At 40.6% G+C, this 19,231-nt stretch overlaps 1 protein-coding gene across 2 annotated transcripts in view; it reads right to left on the bottom strand.

The window, feature by feature from the left end:
• Nucleotides 1-228: 228 nt before the first annotated feature.
• Nucleotides 229-19,231, bottom strand: part of STAT4 (signal transducer and activator of transcription 4) — a 39,835-nt gene continuing 20,832 nt past the window's right edge. The window contains exons 7-24 of one of the 2 annotated variants that reach the window (XM_003207431.5): nucleotides 18,183-18,268; nucleotides 17,175-17,326; nucleotides 15,932-16,090; nucleotides 14,989-15,081; nucleotides 14,075-14,134; nucleotides 12,781-12,798; nucleotides 12,608-12,701; nucleotides 11,912-11,956; nucleotides 9,953-10,036; nucleotides 9,154-9,252; nucleotides 8,094-8,229; nucleotides 6,875-6,927; nucleotides 6,023-6,117; nucleotides 5,657-5,793; nucleotides 5,080-5,271; nucleotides 3,861-3,927; nucleotides 3,252-3,360; nucleotides 229-1,988 (exon numbers count right to left, since the gene is read on the bottom strand). In XM_003207431.5, the coding sequence (XP_003207479.1) occupies nucleotides 1,962-1,988; nucleotides 3,252-3,360; nucleotides 3,861-3,927; nucleotides 5,080-5,271; nucleotides 5,657-5,793; nucleotides 6,023-6,117; nucleotides 6,875-6,927; nucleotides 8,094-8,229; nucleotides 9,154-9,252; nucleotides 9,953-10,036; nucleotides 11,912-11,956; nucleotides 12,608-12,701; nucleotides 12,781-12,798; nucleotides 14,075-14,134; nucleotides 14,989-15,081; nucleotides 15,932-16,090; nucleotides 17,175-17,326; nucleotides 18,183-18,268 (1,706 nt within the window). In that variant the 3' untranslated portion in view covers nucleotides 229-1,961. Of the gene's footprint in view, nucleotides 1,989-2,787; nucleotides 3,361-3,860; nucleotides 3,928-5,079; nucleotides 5,272-5,656; nucleotides 5,794-6,022; nucleotides 6,118-6,874; nucleotides 6,928-8,093; nucleotides 8,230-9,153; nucleotides 9,253-9,952; nucleotides 10,037-11,911; nucleotides 11,957-12,607; nucleotides 12,702-12,780; nucleotides 12,799-14,074; nucleotides 14,135-14,988; nucleotides 15,082-15,931; nucleotides 16,091-17,174; nucleotides 17,327-18,182; nucleotides 18,269-19,231 lie in introns of those variants that run through there. The other variant, XM_085227867.1, reaches the window with a different exon arrangement.

The raw sequence follows: 19,231 nt of genomic DNA, 5'->3' as shown, positions 1-19,231 counted from the left end.
GATGTGCTTTTCTCTTTTCTTCACATTTTAGTTCCTTCCTCTGAGCTCTCGTCTTATAGAAGGACAATTTTTTTATTTTTTTATTTTATTTTATTTTTTTTTTGTGGAAGAAGACTTGGTCAGTATATGTTTATTTAAAAAAAAATAACTTTTGTCTCTTCAAAGTAGCAAACTGAGAGCTGAAGTAGTATGCCTTCCAATTAAACCAACAAAGAAAACTAATACCAAAACCTGATCTGCAATCCTATTCAGCCCACAAGAGAAATAATTGAATTGTGCAGGGAGCAGAAAGGAAAGGGAGGAAGAGTGATTCACACGCAATCTGCACTTTTTTTTTTTAACTGCATTTTTCATGACCTTTAGATGGGTGGAATCCATCCTATTTGTATTAAGATGGCGAAAACAGGTCAGAATAAAAAAATAGGCCGTGTGAGGTGAAGTTTACTTTGTTGCTGTTGAAGTCTTGTGTTGCTGTAGTTTGGACTTGTGCTCAACCAAAAGAAGTGGTCTTGAAGGTCTTTTCCAATGTAGACGATAGGTAATGCATGTCTCTATTTTTATCTTGGGGAATTCCACAAAAATCCAGGCGTCCAACTGTAAGCCAAAAACTCTTTTTATTCATACTGGTCATATAAATTACAGTTGTTTTCAGACATATATACACAATAGTCATTTTTTTAGGAAAATAATCTCTGCGTGATGCTTCGCGAGAAGAAATATGACTCTGCAGCTAGCTTGGAATCTCTGAGCCTGATGAACTACAGAGATGTTTGGTCACTTAATATCTAATCTGATATTACAGCAATGCCCAAGAAGAACTTCACTCCATTCTAACAGAGATGTTGCTTGCTAACGTCAGTGGTATGGGTGAGGGGGGGGAGTAAAGAAGAGAAATGAAACTGAAATCTAGGTCTGACTGATGCAAGGGGTTTGTTCGCATCCCAAATGTCTGTATTATTTGTGCTTCAGCATCTGCACCTCACGCACTTAGTAAATGTTTGTATGTTCTAAGAGCTTTGTATGCATTAGCCATTTATTTTGCACACGAGTTAAATCTGAATGAGGCTGCACGCCTGAAAGACAATGGCCCTGGAACTGCCATTTCATTATTCTATTAGCAGAATGTTGAGGGATAATACTGGGAAAAACAAACACATGAGCCAACATTAATCTATGCCAAAATGAGCGAAATGAAACGTTTTTCAAAGGCGGTGTAAAACAAGTTATCCTGCTCATGAAATGAGACTCTGACAGGCGTGTAACATTGTTATGTATCACTGATTGGCCCGTGGACAGAAAATGCTGTAGCTCTTGGGTAATTGTTTTTTGAAACTGTTCTTCCCAGCCTGCATGTACCAGATAGTATCCCAGTTTTTCCTAGCGTTGCCTTCCTCTCTCTCAGAACTTCTGCTGTGGTGACAGTCTGTGCTCGAGGTAATTTATCTTGGGGGAAAAAATAAACCCTGGATGTAACTGAATTTGGAGAGTGAGAATCTTCACTTTAAAATAGAAGCTAAACGGAGGGTGTATAAACAGATGATTAAGCAAATGTAATAAAAACTGATTTCCTCAGGTACCTTAAAGTCTTTAGTTGTCCTTAAATGCTGTTATCAGAAGGAAAAAAAAAAATCTGTTCTTATACCGTTGTATTTACAATTCTACGGTCAGTAATTCAGCAGGTAGAAATTCATACCTACTGGACCCCCACTGGAATCAAATGACCTGCTAGTGGGGATGGATTTGGCCTTTTATCAGTGTAGGCAGCAGTCCCAGGTGGCTATGTGTAACCTCTAGGTAGAAAATGTCTGTTTTACGTGGAACTGAAACAGAAGGATACCCAAGAATAGCATCATAATGGTTTCCAGGAAATAATGATTTACGGCGATGGTAGAAAAGGTATTTATTATGCTTCTAGCTCGTGCAGTATCCACTTGGTTGCTTATTTTTCCAGTATGTGAACTTCAGTCAGTTGAGTAAGGAGAACTCAGCTAGAAGGAAAAAAGAGAAGATCAGTTTCAGGGCAGTTAGTGCTGCTCATTCAAGAGGAGTTGCACATCAAACCTCAAGGTAGCTGTAGTCATTTTGACAACTCTTAAGACTCTTAAAATGTCTTTTCTAGTTCTTTACAAAATCTAGTACTTCTCTTTGGAAAACAGCTTAGGAAAAAGTTCTCAAAAAAAATTATGTATCTTTTTATGAACTTCTGTGCTTCTTGTAACCTATGGATTTGGACAGAAAGGCTCTTACTGGAATCTTGTTTTTGCAGTGAGCAGAAGAATGAATAAGAGTGCAGCAAGGCTGCTAAGACTGTTGATGACTAGGATATCCTGTTCTGCTGCAGCTTTCACTCTTGTTCCCTGCATTGCAGTGTTCTTTCACTGACACCTCATAGACAATAACAACTTTGCTTACTGTATTTCAGTACAGCACCACCTATTCACCTGGTATGTGAATTTGAGATAATCAACTCTATTTTTCCTCCTTTCTCATTTAGCAGGGTAAATAGAATGGAAAATGGAAATCAACAACAAAAACAATGAAACAATCAAACAAAAAATAGAAAACCAAGCTCAAAGAAACAACAAAACAAGAACAAAACCCTCTCGAAACTCTTTTCTCCCTTAATTTCTAGCTGAACTTGAACATGTTCCTAGCAAGAACCTCCAGCAATTCTCCTCCCATTTAGCAACAGTGAACCACTTCTCTAGTGCCCTTAAAAACTGCAGAATGATTCTATTTGACCCTCCCAAGCTCTGGGCAGAGCTGGCTTAAGAACTGTTGCATGTGTTTCAAAAAAAAAAAAAAAAAAAAAAAAAAAAAAAAAAAAAAAAAAAAGACCCTAAAATATTTGTGATTTGATGATAAAAATGAAGCCAACTATTCTTTTCACTGCTAAAACAGGGAAATGCCAGCTAGCACGCGTAGTTCACGAATGCAATTCAGAAGGTCAGAATTATTTTAATACATTGAAACAAACGAGGACGCATTTCATATTGGGTTTAAATGCTCGTGACTCCCTGGCCAGGAAGTAAGGCTGCTTCGTATCAGACAACGCATCCAAGTATGCTGCAGCATCTTGTCTGCGTTAGAGTGAGAAATATCTGCACCACTGGTTCAGAATGCGATAGTGCAAGTGATGGATGAGCTAGGATTTTGGTACTGGTATGAGTGGCCTTTCTGTAACCAGCATCTGTGTTGCATGCCCTGTTTGTTAAGTGTTAACTTATCAGTGGAAAAGTTTTACAACGTACGGCAGTTTCGATGGCTGTGGGACTCAGATGTTCTCTCAGCACAGCATAAACACTTGGAGACATGGGAAGAAGATCTGATGGAGAATGTGGATCTGTAGAATCATTTAAGCTTTAAAAAAAGAAGAAAATGATATTAAAAGTAACCTAAATCCCTCCAACTTCATGGAGGATTGTCGTGGGCTCTTGTGAATGACTCGTGTTGAATGCTTAATTAAGTTAGTTAAGCTTATGTTCGGGCTCGCTGGTGGCCTTGTGAGCAGATGCCAATGACTAGATGTTTAAAAATGCAGGGAATGGGTCTAAAGAAAGGCAGAGGTTAAGCCTGACTCAGTAATTATCAGCTGCTGAAAAAGGGAACAGTGAAAGATGACCGAAGTACCATTAAGTTTGCATTCGGTTCTGACAAATGTTTTGCCACAAGTATGAGAGAAGCACTCTAGTAAGTTCTTTGCTTCCCTTTTTTTTGTTTTTAGCAGTCTTTGCCCAAACCAAAACTCAGAGACGTTGCTGTCCCAAGCGATCTGAATGGGGGAGGAGAGGCAGGGAAAAGTTAGAAACAGTATGTAAATGTAATGCAATTCAGAGTAATACATCTCTATGGTTACTCACATTTTGGAGACCGGGATAAATACTGAAGGAACGTAACCTTTGACTCCTCCGTCTGAGGGTTTTGAGACTAAAAAGCCAATAGTAGAGAAATTAAATACTGCCCATTAATTTTACTGTTTGTTTGAAATTGATTGTGCTGCAGACCATAATATCTTAAATGAGAAACATCTGTGATTAAATAAGCAGCCATAAAATGAGGGAATTCTGAGGTTAGAGTCCAGGTTCAGGTCCTAGTCATGGAAATGACTGTGCTTCCCCACTGGAAATACCTACATCACTATTTTGAGGTACAGCATAACAGCTGATAGAAAAGATCTCGGTAAGGCTTTGAAGAGAGAGAGGACTGTGCTAGAACTCCTAAAGCTTTGTACTGAGTACTTTTCGGTTCTGCAAATGCTTGCATGGAGCCCTGGCTGTATCACAGCTTCAGATTTGTCTTTTGTGTGAAATTAAATTTTTTAGAGGACTTGAGCACTAGGCCAAGTCACTGAATTAAAATGAAGAAGAAAAGCATTTGCTGCCTCAAAGTATCTTTGAGAAGCGTGGGGATTTGAATCCAAAGCTCAGAAATGCACATAATTCTGAGCTGATCTAGAAAAATCAGGGTTTTGGTGTTTGTTTTTTTTTTTCTTTTTGATGGGATGCAAGCTTGATCTAAAAATGGTTTGACTTCTAACCCAGAGAAGAGAGGGCATGTTTAGAACTAATCTTATCTAGCCTTTTGGAGCTGATTTATCTAGCCGTATTTTCCAGTGTAGTTACCAGGGGTAACTGCTGCCTCATTGTGAAATGAAAGCAGGCCTTCCAAGCTGTTCAGAAAATACAGAATTCTTTGAAATTTAAGACACAACTTGTTATTACAGTTTTACATAATCAGGAAGCTGAAGAGCAGGATGACTTTTCATCTCCTTTGAATGTCTGAATACTGAATTTTGCGATGTGTTGGTCAGGAAAGAAATCCAATTACTTTGACTCCTAACTCAAGATCTACTTCGTAGCTTCTTTTAAATATTGTTGTTGTAGCCTCTAATGTAACCTCTAAGACTGTGGATCTGTTTGTAAGATGAAGCTGTCTACGTGACAGACACACGTCAAGCATTTCTCATGAAGAAGCCGATTAAAGGAGGCATCGTGATCTGTTCCCTTCTTCCTCTCCCCAAATTCCTCTTGGCCTTAAAGCTGCTTTCCAGAAGGGTTAAGTACAGAAACCGAGCCCAACCTTCATTCGGCTGACAGCTGTAGTGTTTGCCAAAGGCCTTGTCTTTGGGTATGTCTGGGTACAGATACTTCAGAGGGTTTTCAGGAACGTTGTCTGCCATGATAACTTTGTAATCTCGCAGTATGTCAGCAAAGGGTAGCGCAGCTAAGCGGCCTTTGTTGTAGGGTTCCACCGAATGGAATGTTACTTCTCCTGTAGGAACACAAGGGCACGGAGCTGCTGATAGCTGCTAGGTCAACGTCTCTACTTGGAACGCTTTTTGTTTTCCTTTTAAGTTGACACTGCTATGGCTTTTACCTTTCGTGCCAACGTCTTTCATGGCATTCTTCCTCCACATTTGTGGGAACAAACGTAAAGCCTGCAGTAAGCAGGTACGTCCCTTAATGAACCTATTTATGGTAATATAAAGAACTGAGAGGAAGAATTGCAAAGCTTTGTTTGTGTTTCTCTCCCCAAACCAAACTTACACTATACACATGAACTTTACTTTTAAACAAAAAAACCTCAGCAAACTGTGGCTACAATTATACCAAGGGGTTTGAGCTCTATGTTATTATTTTTTTTTAATTGCACTTACCATTTTCTAACTGATCCACCCAAGTAAAGGTAATTCCACCCAGATTGCTTTCACTAAACCTTAATAAAAATGTTCCTGGTGTCTTGTCTTTGAGCAAAATTCGTTCCTTCTCTTTGCTTACAAATCCCATTACGTACCTGAAGTGTAATAGGAAATCATGGTTTTACTTTTGCAAAAAATATGGACTTCTGCATTTCTAATAGATTCAGAGGTGTTCCCTTTTTGCAAAGAGTTTGAAAAATCATAAGTGGGGAGAAAGAGACAGAAGTGTTCGACTCTTTGCAAGTTCTCTTCTGTTTAGCTACTGAAGAAGAAAGGGTAAAGCAGAGAAAGGTCAACACACGGCCGTTGTTACTTCTTGCTCACCCATCAATCCAAAGAGGAAGAATGTGTTTTTTAATTAAGTCCAGTATAGCTTCCAGCCAAACCCAAAAGGTAAAAGACTTTCCAGGTAAATGTTCCTAATGGGAAATAGATGGAGAAGAGGAACGTTAGGAGAACGTTGTTACACCACATCCACGTGATATAGCTGTCTCAATTCCTGAAGAGTAATCTAGCATCTGTTGAAATGACAAATAGGAATTGCTGCTTTCAGTAACATACCTGCTTAAGCCTAATGCAAAAACTATTTCTTTTTTTTAAAGATATGCATTGCAACTCCCTTTTTTTAAAGAAAAAATCATATTCCAAGTTTTTCTCATTATGAGATTATATTTCAAGAGTTCAAACTACTTTCGATGTTCTGTGTTTTAATTTAGTGCAAATTAAAAGCATTTACTCTTCTTTTTCAGTGCTGTCATTTCTGATCAAAGTTACTGAATGTGTAGACAGACTTGAAGTAATTTAGGTCACAACCGAGCATGTAGGGAAAAAACATACTGTATGCTTTATGAAAAACATTCTGTGCATTGATAGCAGGATCTATATTGATTATTTGGTGGCACCTCATGACCTTAGGTGCCTTTTCCAACCAACGTGATTCTATGATTTACAGGAACATATAGGGCATGCTTGACTGTAATAACTGTTTCTGGTACCTGTATAAATGTAGCTAAGTAGATCTCTTAGCCCAAGCCTTAAACTTCAGGAAATGCTATTTTCATTGTGAAGCTTTTAGACTTGGTTTGGGCTTCAAGACCCACACAAGGCAATTGCAAATCTCATCACTGACATCAGTGGGATGGAGTTAGACGTGTGCTTTTACTTTCAGAACCGTACCTTGCAGAACTTTGCCCAGGAGAGCTGATAGTCACTGTAACTGACCTGTTGCCCTAAAAGTAAAATAGAAAAATGTGAGTCTGCTTTTCTGAAGTTCTGAAAGCAATGTTATTTCGCATCTATACAGCTGAAAAATAGCATAGCCCATCCAGGCTTGGAGAGGCATTGAGAGGGGCTTGCTAAGGGCTGTGTGCATGGGGAGAGCGTGCAGCTGGCAGATGAGTTTGGTGTACCTTTGTGAAGCTGCTGCTGATGGTAGCCTGGGGAATCTTTGCCTAAAGTCGTCTGGGGCCTCGTTGGTGCAGCACTGTGCTGTTTTAGTTTCAATCTAAGTGTTATTTCTCTCGCCCTATCTTGAGCTTCCAAGTTTTCAGATGTTCTCTTATTTTTCTCATATTCCGATCCTAACTGAATAACAGGGGTGTCTTCTACTCCATTATCTAACAAGAAACCATTAGATAAGGCACCCTTTACTAAAGGAAACTTAAAGGCCCTAGCTTCCCAGCTTTGGAAGCAGTAAGAAGTAAAGATTCTGTCCAGTCTTCGGCACTTTAGTTCTTGCCTGGCAGTAAGAGGTCTTGTTAGGCCCTCAGCATGGAGTTTCTTGTGGATCATAATATATTTTATACTAATTTCTTCTGCAGGAACAGGTAATGCTTTCTTTTATTCTGCCAGCCTTCCTCTGAGGCCTCTTCCTTCTCGAGGGCAGTCGGACTGAAGCATTCTTTTGCTTGTCTCACTGAAGTTCTAGCCATGCAGGGCTTCATTTCTATGTTGCTGTGAGTAAAAGATGGATCCCAGGACTAAACATGCCCCAGAGAACAGATACTTAAAAAAAAAAAAAAAAAAAAAAAAAAAAAAAAAAAAAAAGCCCAACACATTGCTATCACCAAAAAAGCCAAAATCCCATAAACAAGCAAAAAGACTTCCTTTTGATAGCTGATGATGGAGATAACAACTACTTGCTAAGGAAACAAAATAGTGCTGAACGTGACTCTGATGCCCTCTTTCTTCAGCTTAGCAGCCTGGATATTCAGAAGTCGAATCACTTTGTGGTAAGAATAAGCTGACGTGTGCTTTTCTTTAAAGAAAAACAATGTCACAAAGGTATTTTTCAAGTCAAGGGTGGAAGTGAAGTCATGGTTGAAGTTATTACCTCTGACTATCAAATAAAAGAGCCCCCAAAACAAATAAAATCTGTATGTTTCTACAAACTTACCCATAAGTTTCTCTGCCAGCATGTTGAGTTGCTCGGAATTGAGTCCACGGCCAACGTAGGATGAAAACTGCCAGCTCAGTACTTCTAAGAGCTGACTTAGAGTGGCGGCAGGGGGATTGTTAAAGAAAGATAAATTCTGCAACAGAACGAATGCTTTGTTTAGCAACTATGGACAATACTCCAGGCTTTAAAATAAAGCAGCAAGTGCTTAAGCAGAGGCCAGAAGTGTTTACAAATAACCCAAAAAAAATAAAACGGGGGGTGTGGTGGATTGATGAGCGGAATGAACTTGGACAAAGGTGCCTTGGTTCCTCCCTGGTTACTAGCAAACCTACAGAGGGATGCTCCTGGAGAGAGTGTGGGGCTGTGTACGTCTTGGATGATAAAATACCTTGCTGCGCTTCTGGTAGTGATGTATGTTAAGGCAGTGAAAATATGCTTAATGCCTGTCCAATAAATGCAGATCCTGTGTTCTGCAACTTGCAAATGCAATTTTTGCAAATGCAACAGCAATTGAATGTAAAATTTGTGCTGTGCCAGCAGGAGACGGGAAATAATGATTCTGCTTTTGCTCAGCATCGAAGCAACTAGACAGTGCTACCTGGCTCTTGCAGTCTTCTCCGTGTGAAGCACTAGCTCCTCTAAAATGAGGGGAAATGGTATTTAATTACATTATAGACCCAACCATAAATCTACTTCAATAGTTTTGGATCGCACCTGTGAAATTATTTTGTGCTGCGTGTGATTTTAATCAACCACGTTCTAGAACAACAAATTTGACCTGGGTAAGTTGTGAAGGAGGGTAATCACCCTTCCTTAGTTTGTGAGCTAATACTTTAGTCTAAAAAATGAAAGCTAAGAGGCATATGGTTTTACATCCGGGCAGGGAACAGGAGATAGAACAAATAACATAGGAGTATGATGTTGATAACTGCGTATTTGAAGAAAATAAGGTCTTTTCAAGAGGGAGAAACAGCCTTTTTATAGTGAATGTACTTGGCAACCAAATAATAAGAGTGTGAAAATGCAGGAAGCCACTATTTGTGTACTGAAGACCTACCTGAGGGTCGTTGGTTGATAGGTTGTACCAAATAATAGAAGCCCATGCATTGGGTAACTGGCTGACGTTGGAAATCATCACTACAGGCAAAGAGCTCGTCTGGAGGAAAAAATGAGCACAGTAGGTAATGACAGTGCTGTATTATTTGTTGTCTTTTAGTCCTTCCTTGGTCTTCTGCCCTCTCCAAACATTGCTCCTGAGCCTGGGCACTTCCAGCATAGTAGAGCGAGACCAACTGCTGATAACTGCTGTCCAGCCTGTTTCTAAAGAGAAATAGGCTTTGGGAGAGTGTTCAGGTTTTGGGTTAGCTTGGCCTGGGCAGCAAGTTTGGCTTTTAGCTGCATGAAAGTTGTAAAGAAAAATGGCTGCGTGACTTCTTGCAGACAGAAGAGTGAGTCCTGGTAGTGTTGGTCATTAATTGGTTCTGATAATGGTCTGTTTTAGGTATGCAGGGATGTCCTGAGCATATTGCTTGCAGTTGTTGTTGTAACATTTTCTAAGGTGTTAATTTATGATGTTTAATGGAGAAATGTGCCTTCTAGTGCATATGATTATTATTTTTTTTTTTGTCACTGGGCTTAAATGGATTGTATGGTCTTTAGATCAGCCTGTATTTCGGCTTCTGCATAGAAGGGCTAAGCAAGTTACATGAAATCTGTGCAGTTCTGGAAATCTGGCAACTGCTTACTGCATCTAGGATAGATGGGCCTGCAGCCTGGCCCAACAGGCTTGCTCCTTGTGAGCCCCTGGAAAATGCTGTTTGCTCTCACCACGGAAAATCTGTCCAGAATATACTCACTTCCAAATTGATAGTCAGTCCATACAGGCAGACCTGCGTTTCAAAGCTGATGGAGTGCAGCTCTTCAGTCACCATATGAGGGCCCTGAGGGGGAAAAGCAGACAATGAACTGTGCGTGTGTGCTTGGCGTTTAACACCGCCAGGGCAATCCAGCTGCTGAGATTACACAAAGCTGCAAGAAAGCACACATCTCATCTCTAAGCAGAAGAGAAGAAGGAAACCCTTTGTTCAACTCTAAACTAATCCAGATCTCTGGTGGATTTTTTACTGATGATTCTTAAACGGTAACAAAACCACAACCCTGGTTTTAAAGCAACGCTTTTTTAACTTTCAACTTGGGTAAAAATGTTGCTTTACAACATGGTGTTGCACCCAAATGTAGCAGATTTTTGTGCGTCTGCTATTGTCTCCCACTCTTCCTGAAGTTTCTCTACTGATTGACAGCCCCAGTCTAAACACCCATGTTAAATAGGAAACAAGCAAGCAGCTCAAAAAAAAGCATTTACAGGAGCCATGTCCTTAAGCACAAGCAAGCTTCTGTCCTAGAGAACAGTTTTGTTTTCTTTCAAGTATACGCAGAAACTTCTTGACAAACAATCTGTCTGTCGTAGTTGATTAGCTTGTTTTTCAACATGTTGCTTGGATTACAAACTAGCACAGCTCTATAAGCAGCTCTGCAAAATCTTTGCCCCTTGAGAGCCATGTCTTTAAAAATAGATATTTCCATCCCCACGAGTTGAAATATAAAAAGCTTTTTTCTATTTTTTCCTTTTTTTTTTTTTCATATTTGTTTTGCCAGACTTCTTAAAAAAAAAAAAAAAAAAATGAAAGCAAGATGGAAAAGAGAGGAGGGAAGGGAGGATTTGTATTCCTGAATCAAAGTACTTCCACTTTGAGTCAATGTAAATGGAAGTGTTCCTTGGGAAAGTGCCTCACGGCCTCCTGTTTCTCCCAGAGCACCTCCTTCAGGACGTGCACAGATGCTGTAACAAAAGGTTCTGCGTACACGTGAGGCTGTGGCTGCAGGAGATCCTCAGGCATCTGCATCACACAGCTGCCTTACCAAGGGAAAATCCAGCATAGAGCTGCATTTTAAGTGAAATGCTCACCCATCCACTCAGCTCAAATGTTTTAACACGGCTAGAATCAAGCTGAAGAGGTTTGGGAAACTTAACTCTGCCCCACTAAAAGTTTGAAAAAACCTGAGATTTTGGAAAAAATAGATCTAAGCCTCAACAAACCAAGATTGTGAATATGCTTTCAGCTGTTGTTAAACAAATGTTTATGCTCCTAAAGGTTCCGGGCGGTGCTTTGACCAAGGAGGAGCCCCGCAGGTGAAAATCAGCTAGCAGTGAGCCACGTCACAGCTCGGACATCCTAATCCCCCACAGCCCCACAAGGTTGGGATGCTGCGGGTGGCTGTTGCCCCCTCTGACGTGTCATACTGCTGTGTCACCGCACGAGGGAGACACCAGACCAGGATTCAGACCAAAATCAATCAGGGAATTCGGTCCTGCTTTGGGCATGCCAAATTCTTTTAGGGAAGTACAATCACACCGTCATGTCAGCTGTGAGCGTGGCCAACAGATCGCACATTTCAACTTGCTTTGCTCTAAAAGCTTGTTTTTTTTTTTTGTTTTTTTCAGAAGCTAACTCTTTGACCAAAGAGAAGGCCATGCAGGGCAATGCGTGCAGGCATTCAGGTGATTACTTCCTACCAGCTTCTGTAGCTATTTAAATACGTAAACTCGAGGCACATAATTGAGGCTTCTGAGTGCTTCTAAAAGGTTCTCACTGTGCTCATACAATCGCATGATTATTGAGTCCGACACTTAGAAGGAGAGTATATATTTCAAAATCTAATTTACTTACATATGGTTGCTGTTGGATTTAAATAAAATCCAGCCTGAAATACTTGGGAGAGTAATCAAAACTACCATCTAAAATAAATCCACCAACCTCATTTCCTTTGCTTCCAGCACTTGATTTCATTTCTTTCGGCTGCTGTATAAAGCAAAACAGAAATTATGTGGCAGAGAAACTACAGATGAGTACATAAAGAATGTCAACTGTAGCTATGGTGCCCTCAGTGTAATAGGGATTTGTTTTGAGTTTACAGATAGGCTTCAAGGAAGGCACTGACTTCTGTGCCTTGTGAAGTCCATTCAGTGAATGGCCTTCTGGTAAATATTTTTAACCACAGAAGTATTGTAGGTGAGGGAGTCTGCTTTGAAAGCAGGACTTGCTAAGACACTGGAGAAGCTACTGGAACACTTCTGCTGGCTCTCAAAAAGACTTTTGCCTCAGGCATTGTTTCAATCAGATCTGAAGTGTTTAATTATGTATTTCACCGGGACATTGGCTTTTTTTTTTTTTTTTTCTCTTTTTGTTTAAAAAAACGAAAGTTTCTGTGTAATTCAGCATGATTAATCATTTCCTCTTGTTGCATTAAGTTTGTAATTTCTGTGGAAATACAGTCTCACTTTATGGCAGTGTGGAGTGTGACACAGATGTTACAGGACTAAATGATCCTTTAAGAGAGAAGAGAACGAGTGTAGATTTTTTCCAACAGTACCGTTCTCCTTGTGTAGCTTTTAAAGAGTATCTTATTTCCTCGCCAGAGGTGCAGGGCAAGAAAAGAGCAGACAAGCTTACCAGGTGTCGGAATTCTACTGACAGGCTGCCATTTGCCGACTCATCCATGTTCATGGCTTTCACGTGTGTTCCGCACAGCACGAATCTACGATTGCTACGGAGAACATGACACTTAGGCACTCCAGTGAAAACGTGTTGGATAGCTGAAGGACTCTCATGTTTTATTTCCTTACCTTACTGTTGAAACGTTCCTGAAATAGAAGAGGGGTAGAGGAGGAAACAGATGATGAATCAGTAAACGTGAGCTGTGCTTGCTTTGAGTAATGTATCTCGAGTCAGTCTATTTTCCCATATCTGTTGAATGTATGTTACTGATATCCCTGCAATTTTTGGGAAAAATAACTGAAGTTTCTGATGTGCAGTTATTGTATCTGACTTCTTGTTTTCCCTCCGCTGTTGGAATGACGTATGGAAATTGAAAGCTGCTGTGCTAATTGAGTGTGTTGTGAGGCAATAGAGGCCTGTGTAGATAGGTCTTGGCACACTGGTGGTGCACATATACAGCTTCTGAGAGGAAGCTGTCTTGTCTCCTGACCAAGTGTTTGTCTTCCTTCTTTTGGCACAGCACCTGTGCCCATGTTGTCAGGAACAGAGTGGTTTGTAGGGAGCTAATAGAAGCATCGTGGCCAGAGCAAGGGAGAACGGTGAGCAGAGAGGAGTTCGATCAGCTGTGCTGATTCTGGAATCATACCTGGTGGTTTTTCGTGCTAGGGGGCCTTCACCTTTGGTAACTAAGCTTGCTCTGGAATTAGGTCTGTTACATTGTACTGAAAATCATGGTCTTGTTAAGAAGACTGATCAACTCAAACAGATGTACTTGTGCAAGTGTTGGCTCTGCACCTAGTACATTATAGGCAGGCTCTGAAATGCCTTTTGCTCAGGAAATTATAACCAGCAGTAGGAGCTGGGGCTCATGGTTGCCGTAAGAAAAATGGGAGCTAGTGCAGTACTGAACCTGTTAGTAAGGAGGAGCTTATGCAACAGCCTTGATGTCAGGCAGGAGTAAAACACTGCAGGCTGCTGTAGTTACTAATTACAGCGCTAGCTTTCCAAGCACAAATTGTGTGCAACACTTGGAGCAGCTGCGTGGGACTATTGGTACAGGCAGAGGGAAGTGACTATCCCGTAAATGCAACAGAGTTTGATTTTAACTCTTCTGTGATGCCACTATGCCACTATTTAAGGCTGAATTTTATTTAAGGCTTGAAACAAATGTTAAATGGATGTTTCATCTCCAATTTCAAAATATCAGTAAAGAGTAGCTTTCTTTTAAAGTACAAAGAGATTTTCCACATGAGAGAGAGTCATTACCCTCATTACCCCGTGTGAAACCCATATGTTTCAACCCTTCATTGGTTTCTTTCCCCCTTTATGCAAATTTGAAAGCAGATAGGGTAGCTACTGAAAAAGCTGCATGGTCTCTGTAGGAAAAGAGTTGCCTAATCTCTTCACTTTTAAGTTTCTTACTTGTCGATAGTTGCTTTCACTCTGATCTGGTAGTTCAGCTCTGGCAATTTAATGAGCAACCTTCAAAACAGAAAATTTATAAGTGAACACTCAAAACAACAAAAACAAACAAACTAGCAAACAAGTTTGTCACCAGAAAATATTAGAGATCGCTACCTCCACATCACAATATTTGAAATGATTATAATCTGAAAACAGATTAATCATCCAGGACCGCATCAGGATTTGCAGGGTCCTATACATGAAAGGAGGGATGAGTTTATCCAGTGGCGAGTGTTTTATCTTCCCTGCAAGTCTGAGGGAGTGGGTGTAGAGCTAATGAAAAGATCAGAGATGGATTTGTATATTTAACTGCACTGTACTTTGTGTAAGCTTTCCACTCCTGCTCTCCCACCTTCTATGCCTTCTTTTTGCTGCTGGATGGAAATGAGATTCAAGATTCTCTCCAATCTCACCTCATTTTACAAAGTCAAGCTAGGAGCTAGCGGGAGAGAAATAACTTGTCATTGATACACCAATCACACACCTCCCAAGCTGCAGATGTTTCTCTTTCTAATGTGCTACAGTGGCTCTGAGTATTCTGATGTTGGCTGGCGTGATGTGGATCATTACTTGTTAGCTTGCGAAGCCATTAAACCATGAATCCAATAAATATAGATTCCTGAAGGTGCTGACTTTTGGCCACAGTCTGCCTGTCTCCCTTCTGCTGTTTGCTCTTCATTGCCACTTATTACAAGTGACAGATTCGGTGTCCTTTAGACCCTTGCTTGAGAAAGCTCCCTGGAGTCGAAAGGGTCTCTGCCTGACTCTGACACAGAAGTTGTAATACTTTTCTTTATGGATCCTGAAATGGTCTCCTAGGGTCAAGTGCAGCCTATGAAGGGAGGAATTGATATCAGGCTTCCTTTTCTTACCTTAATTTTACAGTGAACTGTATTAACGTTTTAAGAACCATTGGCCTCTGGGGGTGTGTTGGCATACAGGGCTGCCTTTCGACCACAAATGAACTAGGGTAGAAAGAAATGAAACGAGTAGTTTATAGGAATATGCATAAATAAACATACAGTAAGCTTTATTATCTATTTCTTTGAGACTTACTTCTCTACAGATGCTAAAATGGAAGAGAGGCATTTTCACTCTCAGTTCTCAAAATGATCTCGGGGTCTGACTTACACTTGAATTGTTCCCATAAGAAACAGATATCTGTTATACCTTTAAAATCAAACCAAAATCAAATTCTGTAGGACTAAAATATCAATTGAATGATCTAGCCTTTTCTCAGAACCATAAATCAAGCTATAAAGTCCACTGAACCCGGTTCCAGTGAAATTAAATAATCGTTTTTTTTCCTTATTTTATAAAAAAGCAATAAACCATGTTGTGCCTGCAGACACAGCTAATAGAATAGCCACTTGTGGTCTGTCTCCTTGTATAGCTGGTACAACAGAGAAGACAAATTATGAAAATGTTATATATGAGTAGATGGATGAATTTGGGAGGGAAGACTACTTTGGTGGTGAAGAGAAAAGAGAAGGATCTGCTGCTTCACTACACAAAATTCTCAGCGGTACGTACGTGATTGAAATAAGTGGGTTTTGGCGTTCACATAGTGTCAGAAGTTGACCACAAAACCTTAAGTGCTGTACACGAGATGCTCTCTGGTACCTTCAGCTTCTCTGAGTTTTGATGACAGCGTACATACTCCTTCCTTTGGAAACTCAGTCTTTAAGATCCTTGCAGATTCAGCTTTTTTTTTTTTTTTTTTTTTAATTCATTCTTAACAGTTAGGCTTTATTGTTACCAATAAATGTGCATCAGTTCAAGGAAAGTAACACGAGTTCACAATAGCTTACGCACTTGCGGAAGAGGTTGTAGAGCAGGAAATTGACTTTTTCCAGCAGCTGAGGTCTTTGTACTGGAATGGGATCCCCATCGTATGTCAGTCTGGTCAACAGCTCATCCAGTTTTTCCAGTTGCCTTCTAACTTGAAAAAGACTCTCTGCCAACAGCGTAAAACTACAGAGAGACAACAGATTACCTTGCAATCTCTCATGTTACCCATTAATAGAACATAACATCTACTGAAGCTCTTGCTTAGGAAAATTGGATTCCGTGCATTATGGTGCTTTCGAGCTTTATACACAATTATGCTCATTCATCTTTTGTTTACAGCTGTATATAAATACATCATGCAAGATTTCCCACTTTACTTTCAAAGGTAAATATCTCCCCAAAGGCCTCATCAACAACAGTGCAACAGTGACTGTGATAGTTTAGAGGAAATGCTTCACCGTCCTGATGTTTTACACCCAGGGCACTGCTGCCAGTTTTCTTGCCCACAGCTTAGTAGTTTTTCCAAGTGTACTCTTTGAAAGGATAACGGTTATATGAAGTGAGTGTGCTACCAAGAACTAAAAAAATTATTTTCTTCAAATTGCAAAAACCATCTATGTGTTCGGTTATTCTCCCTCCTTTTTTCTGCTTGCTATTTATTCTACTTATTCCAAAGTATTAGTCAGATGGGAGAGTAACTGATGCTCTCTAAAAGTATTATTATTTTTTTTAAATCTAAAGTTATTTGTTTTTGTGTTTTTTTCCCCACAAGCACCTTTAAGCCTGATTCTATTACCACCATGATGCAGACTTCGGTCATTCAATTCTGGGTAGCTTTAAGCCTAGAGCTGTGATGTACCCAGTGAGTCAGAGCATAAAGTATCTACCCAGCTCCTGCTGAGACAAAACTCCCACTGTCCTCAGTGACAAGCTCAGTCAGCACAGCTCTTACTCAAGCAAAACTCCCTGGGGTATGTGTATCATATATCTGCAACTACCATCAAACCAAAAAATGACCGACTGCACTGGCTCAGGCTCAGCGCTTTACTGTAATGTCATTCATTCTCCCAGCAAATTCTACCGTTCTACAGCTTGATCTACCAAAGCAAAGTGTATTTTTAGTTATTTACTTGCATAGCTGCTCATGAATTTTCTGCTGTTGCAAGGTAGCAAGGCAAGCGATCTAAAGGAATTATCATTTTGTGTGCATGGGGCTTGCAGACTTCCTGTGGTTTTCAGTGGAAACATAAGCTCAGCGCAGGTTTACCAGTTCTGGAGCTGATCGAGCCCCCCGTGGAGGGGACCCCCGATGCAGGCAATCTGCTGCCGTCTCTTCCAGTCCAGCAGTTCCTCGGTCAGCATGTTGCTCATGAGCATATCAATTTCGTGGATGACACGGCCTATTTTACTTAGTACTTCCTGTAACATGGGATAGCTGTCACGGACTGTCCAGAGGGAACGGCTACAACGTTCAGCCATTATCACAAAGTGCTGATTACATTTTTTGTATGATTTTGAAAACATCTGTATTTAGTCCCACCACTTTTGTCTCTTTAGCCCAGAGGTGACTGGATTACTCACCACGTAAAGCTAATCCTGAATATCAATGAGCTTTTCCTCAGTAAAATTTCTCTTTAAGGGTTGGGAGGGGGAGGTTGTATTCATAGTGGGCATAACACCTCCAAGCAGCTGACGTTTAGAAGCACTGTCAAGGTCATAAAATCCTTCTATTTTGCATCATGTCCAATTCACAGGGTTATTTTTGTTTATACATTTGACTTGCTTTTAACATTTGAAGGTATGTGTGTCTGAACACAAGGCTTTCTGTACTGGTAAAGGAATGATCAAGAAGTGCTCGTAGTCACATGTCTCTCTTGCTAAACAGAGCTAGCTATTGTCTATGTATTTGTTTGGTTGGTTTTGCAATTACTAGATCACATTTACTTTGGATAACTTTCATTTACTGTAAAAGCTCTAGACTGCCAACTAAGCTATCCATCCAGTGCAGTGCAGAAGAGCTCCTCTGCAGTCCTCCCGTCTAAGGCGAGCAGAATCATAGCCCTAATTAAGCTTCTGCTTAATTGCTGGTTTCTTAACTGCTCGCCAAGATCACCCACACAAACACAAAGCCCTCGGTGTACTGATAACTCACATCCTGTTTGCCTGCTCGTCCACGAGGAGAGAATTCACGAAGGCACAAGTAGCCTTTGAGTATTCGGTGTGGGAATGAAGGGAGAAAGCAAATGACCTACAGCTGACAAAGGATGTCACTAACCTTTCTCTTGTAGTCTAACGTATTGAGCATCGCCTGCAACGCCAACATTTCCTGTTTAATGAGGGCGCTGTTTTTGTCGCTCTGCTCTGCCAGGGGTGAAAAAATCGCTCGGTTAGTTCGGTACAGATGTGGGCGTGGGGGTTTGTGCGCGTGTTTATGGGAGACGTGGGGGGGGGGGAACCACAACCTGACTGCAGGAGGAACTAGGGAAAAAATAAACTGCAGGCATCAGCAGATTACATAATGGCACATTTCCCTTGAATAGGCCCATTTGCATACAGACTTAAGCTACGGTTTTATGATGCCGTTCTTGAAATGTGCGTGTGTATGGAACAGGAAAAAGGTAGAAAAGGCATGGCTCATAAACAGCAATCTCTATATTTCTTATGTGCATAGTGATATGTACATCTGGCTTGGATCAATGATTGATCTGCGTACTATTGACACACGCTCGTGGTGTCAGCACGTAAAGCTCTTTGGGCTCCAAGTGAATTACTTGTCTGGTTGACATGCATCAAGGTTACACGTTTGAAACAGATAAAATGTTCATCACCATGGGGATTTTAGCAGCCAGGAGTACCGAATGCAGGTACTTCCCCCTTTCTGTAATTTTTTTCCTTCCGTGGATCGTGCATTAGCTTCAAGCTTCCCCAAGCTCACCACATAGGCACTCATACTTGGCTCATCCCCCACCTTTTGCACTTGTGTCACTCATGCTACCTTCACAAAAGAAATTGGTGCCAACTGTGTCTCTGCTGAGTTGTGGATTGACATCTCATTACATCAGAGTATGTACTTCGAGAGAGAGGGAGATGGGTGCTCGACTCTCTGCTCAGCCATCGCAGTTGCTCACGTACGCGTTTTAAAGTACTTCAAGCTGGTGTGCAGCAATTGTTGGCAAAGTGAAATTGTAAGCCCTGAAAGTCATTTATGTAAGCATGTTTGATTTCGTAAGTGGGGCAGGTTTCAATCATCTGTTTGGTCAATAACTGTGTTTGATCTGATGACCAACACCTCATTCAACCATAGCAATTTGATCTCTTCCAATT

The sequence above is a fragment of the Meleagris gallopavo genome, chromosome 7 (genome assembly GCF_905368555.1).
Source record: "Meleagris gallopavo chromosome 7, MGAL_WU_HG_1.1, whole genome shotgun sequence".
NCBI classification, from domain to species: Eukaryota; Metazoa; Chordata; class Aves; order Galliformes; family Phasianidae; genus Meleagris; species Meleagris gallopavo.
Note: the sequence above shows the minus strand (reverse complement) of the source record. Positions and strands in the feature narration are given on the sequence as shown.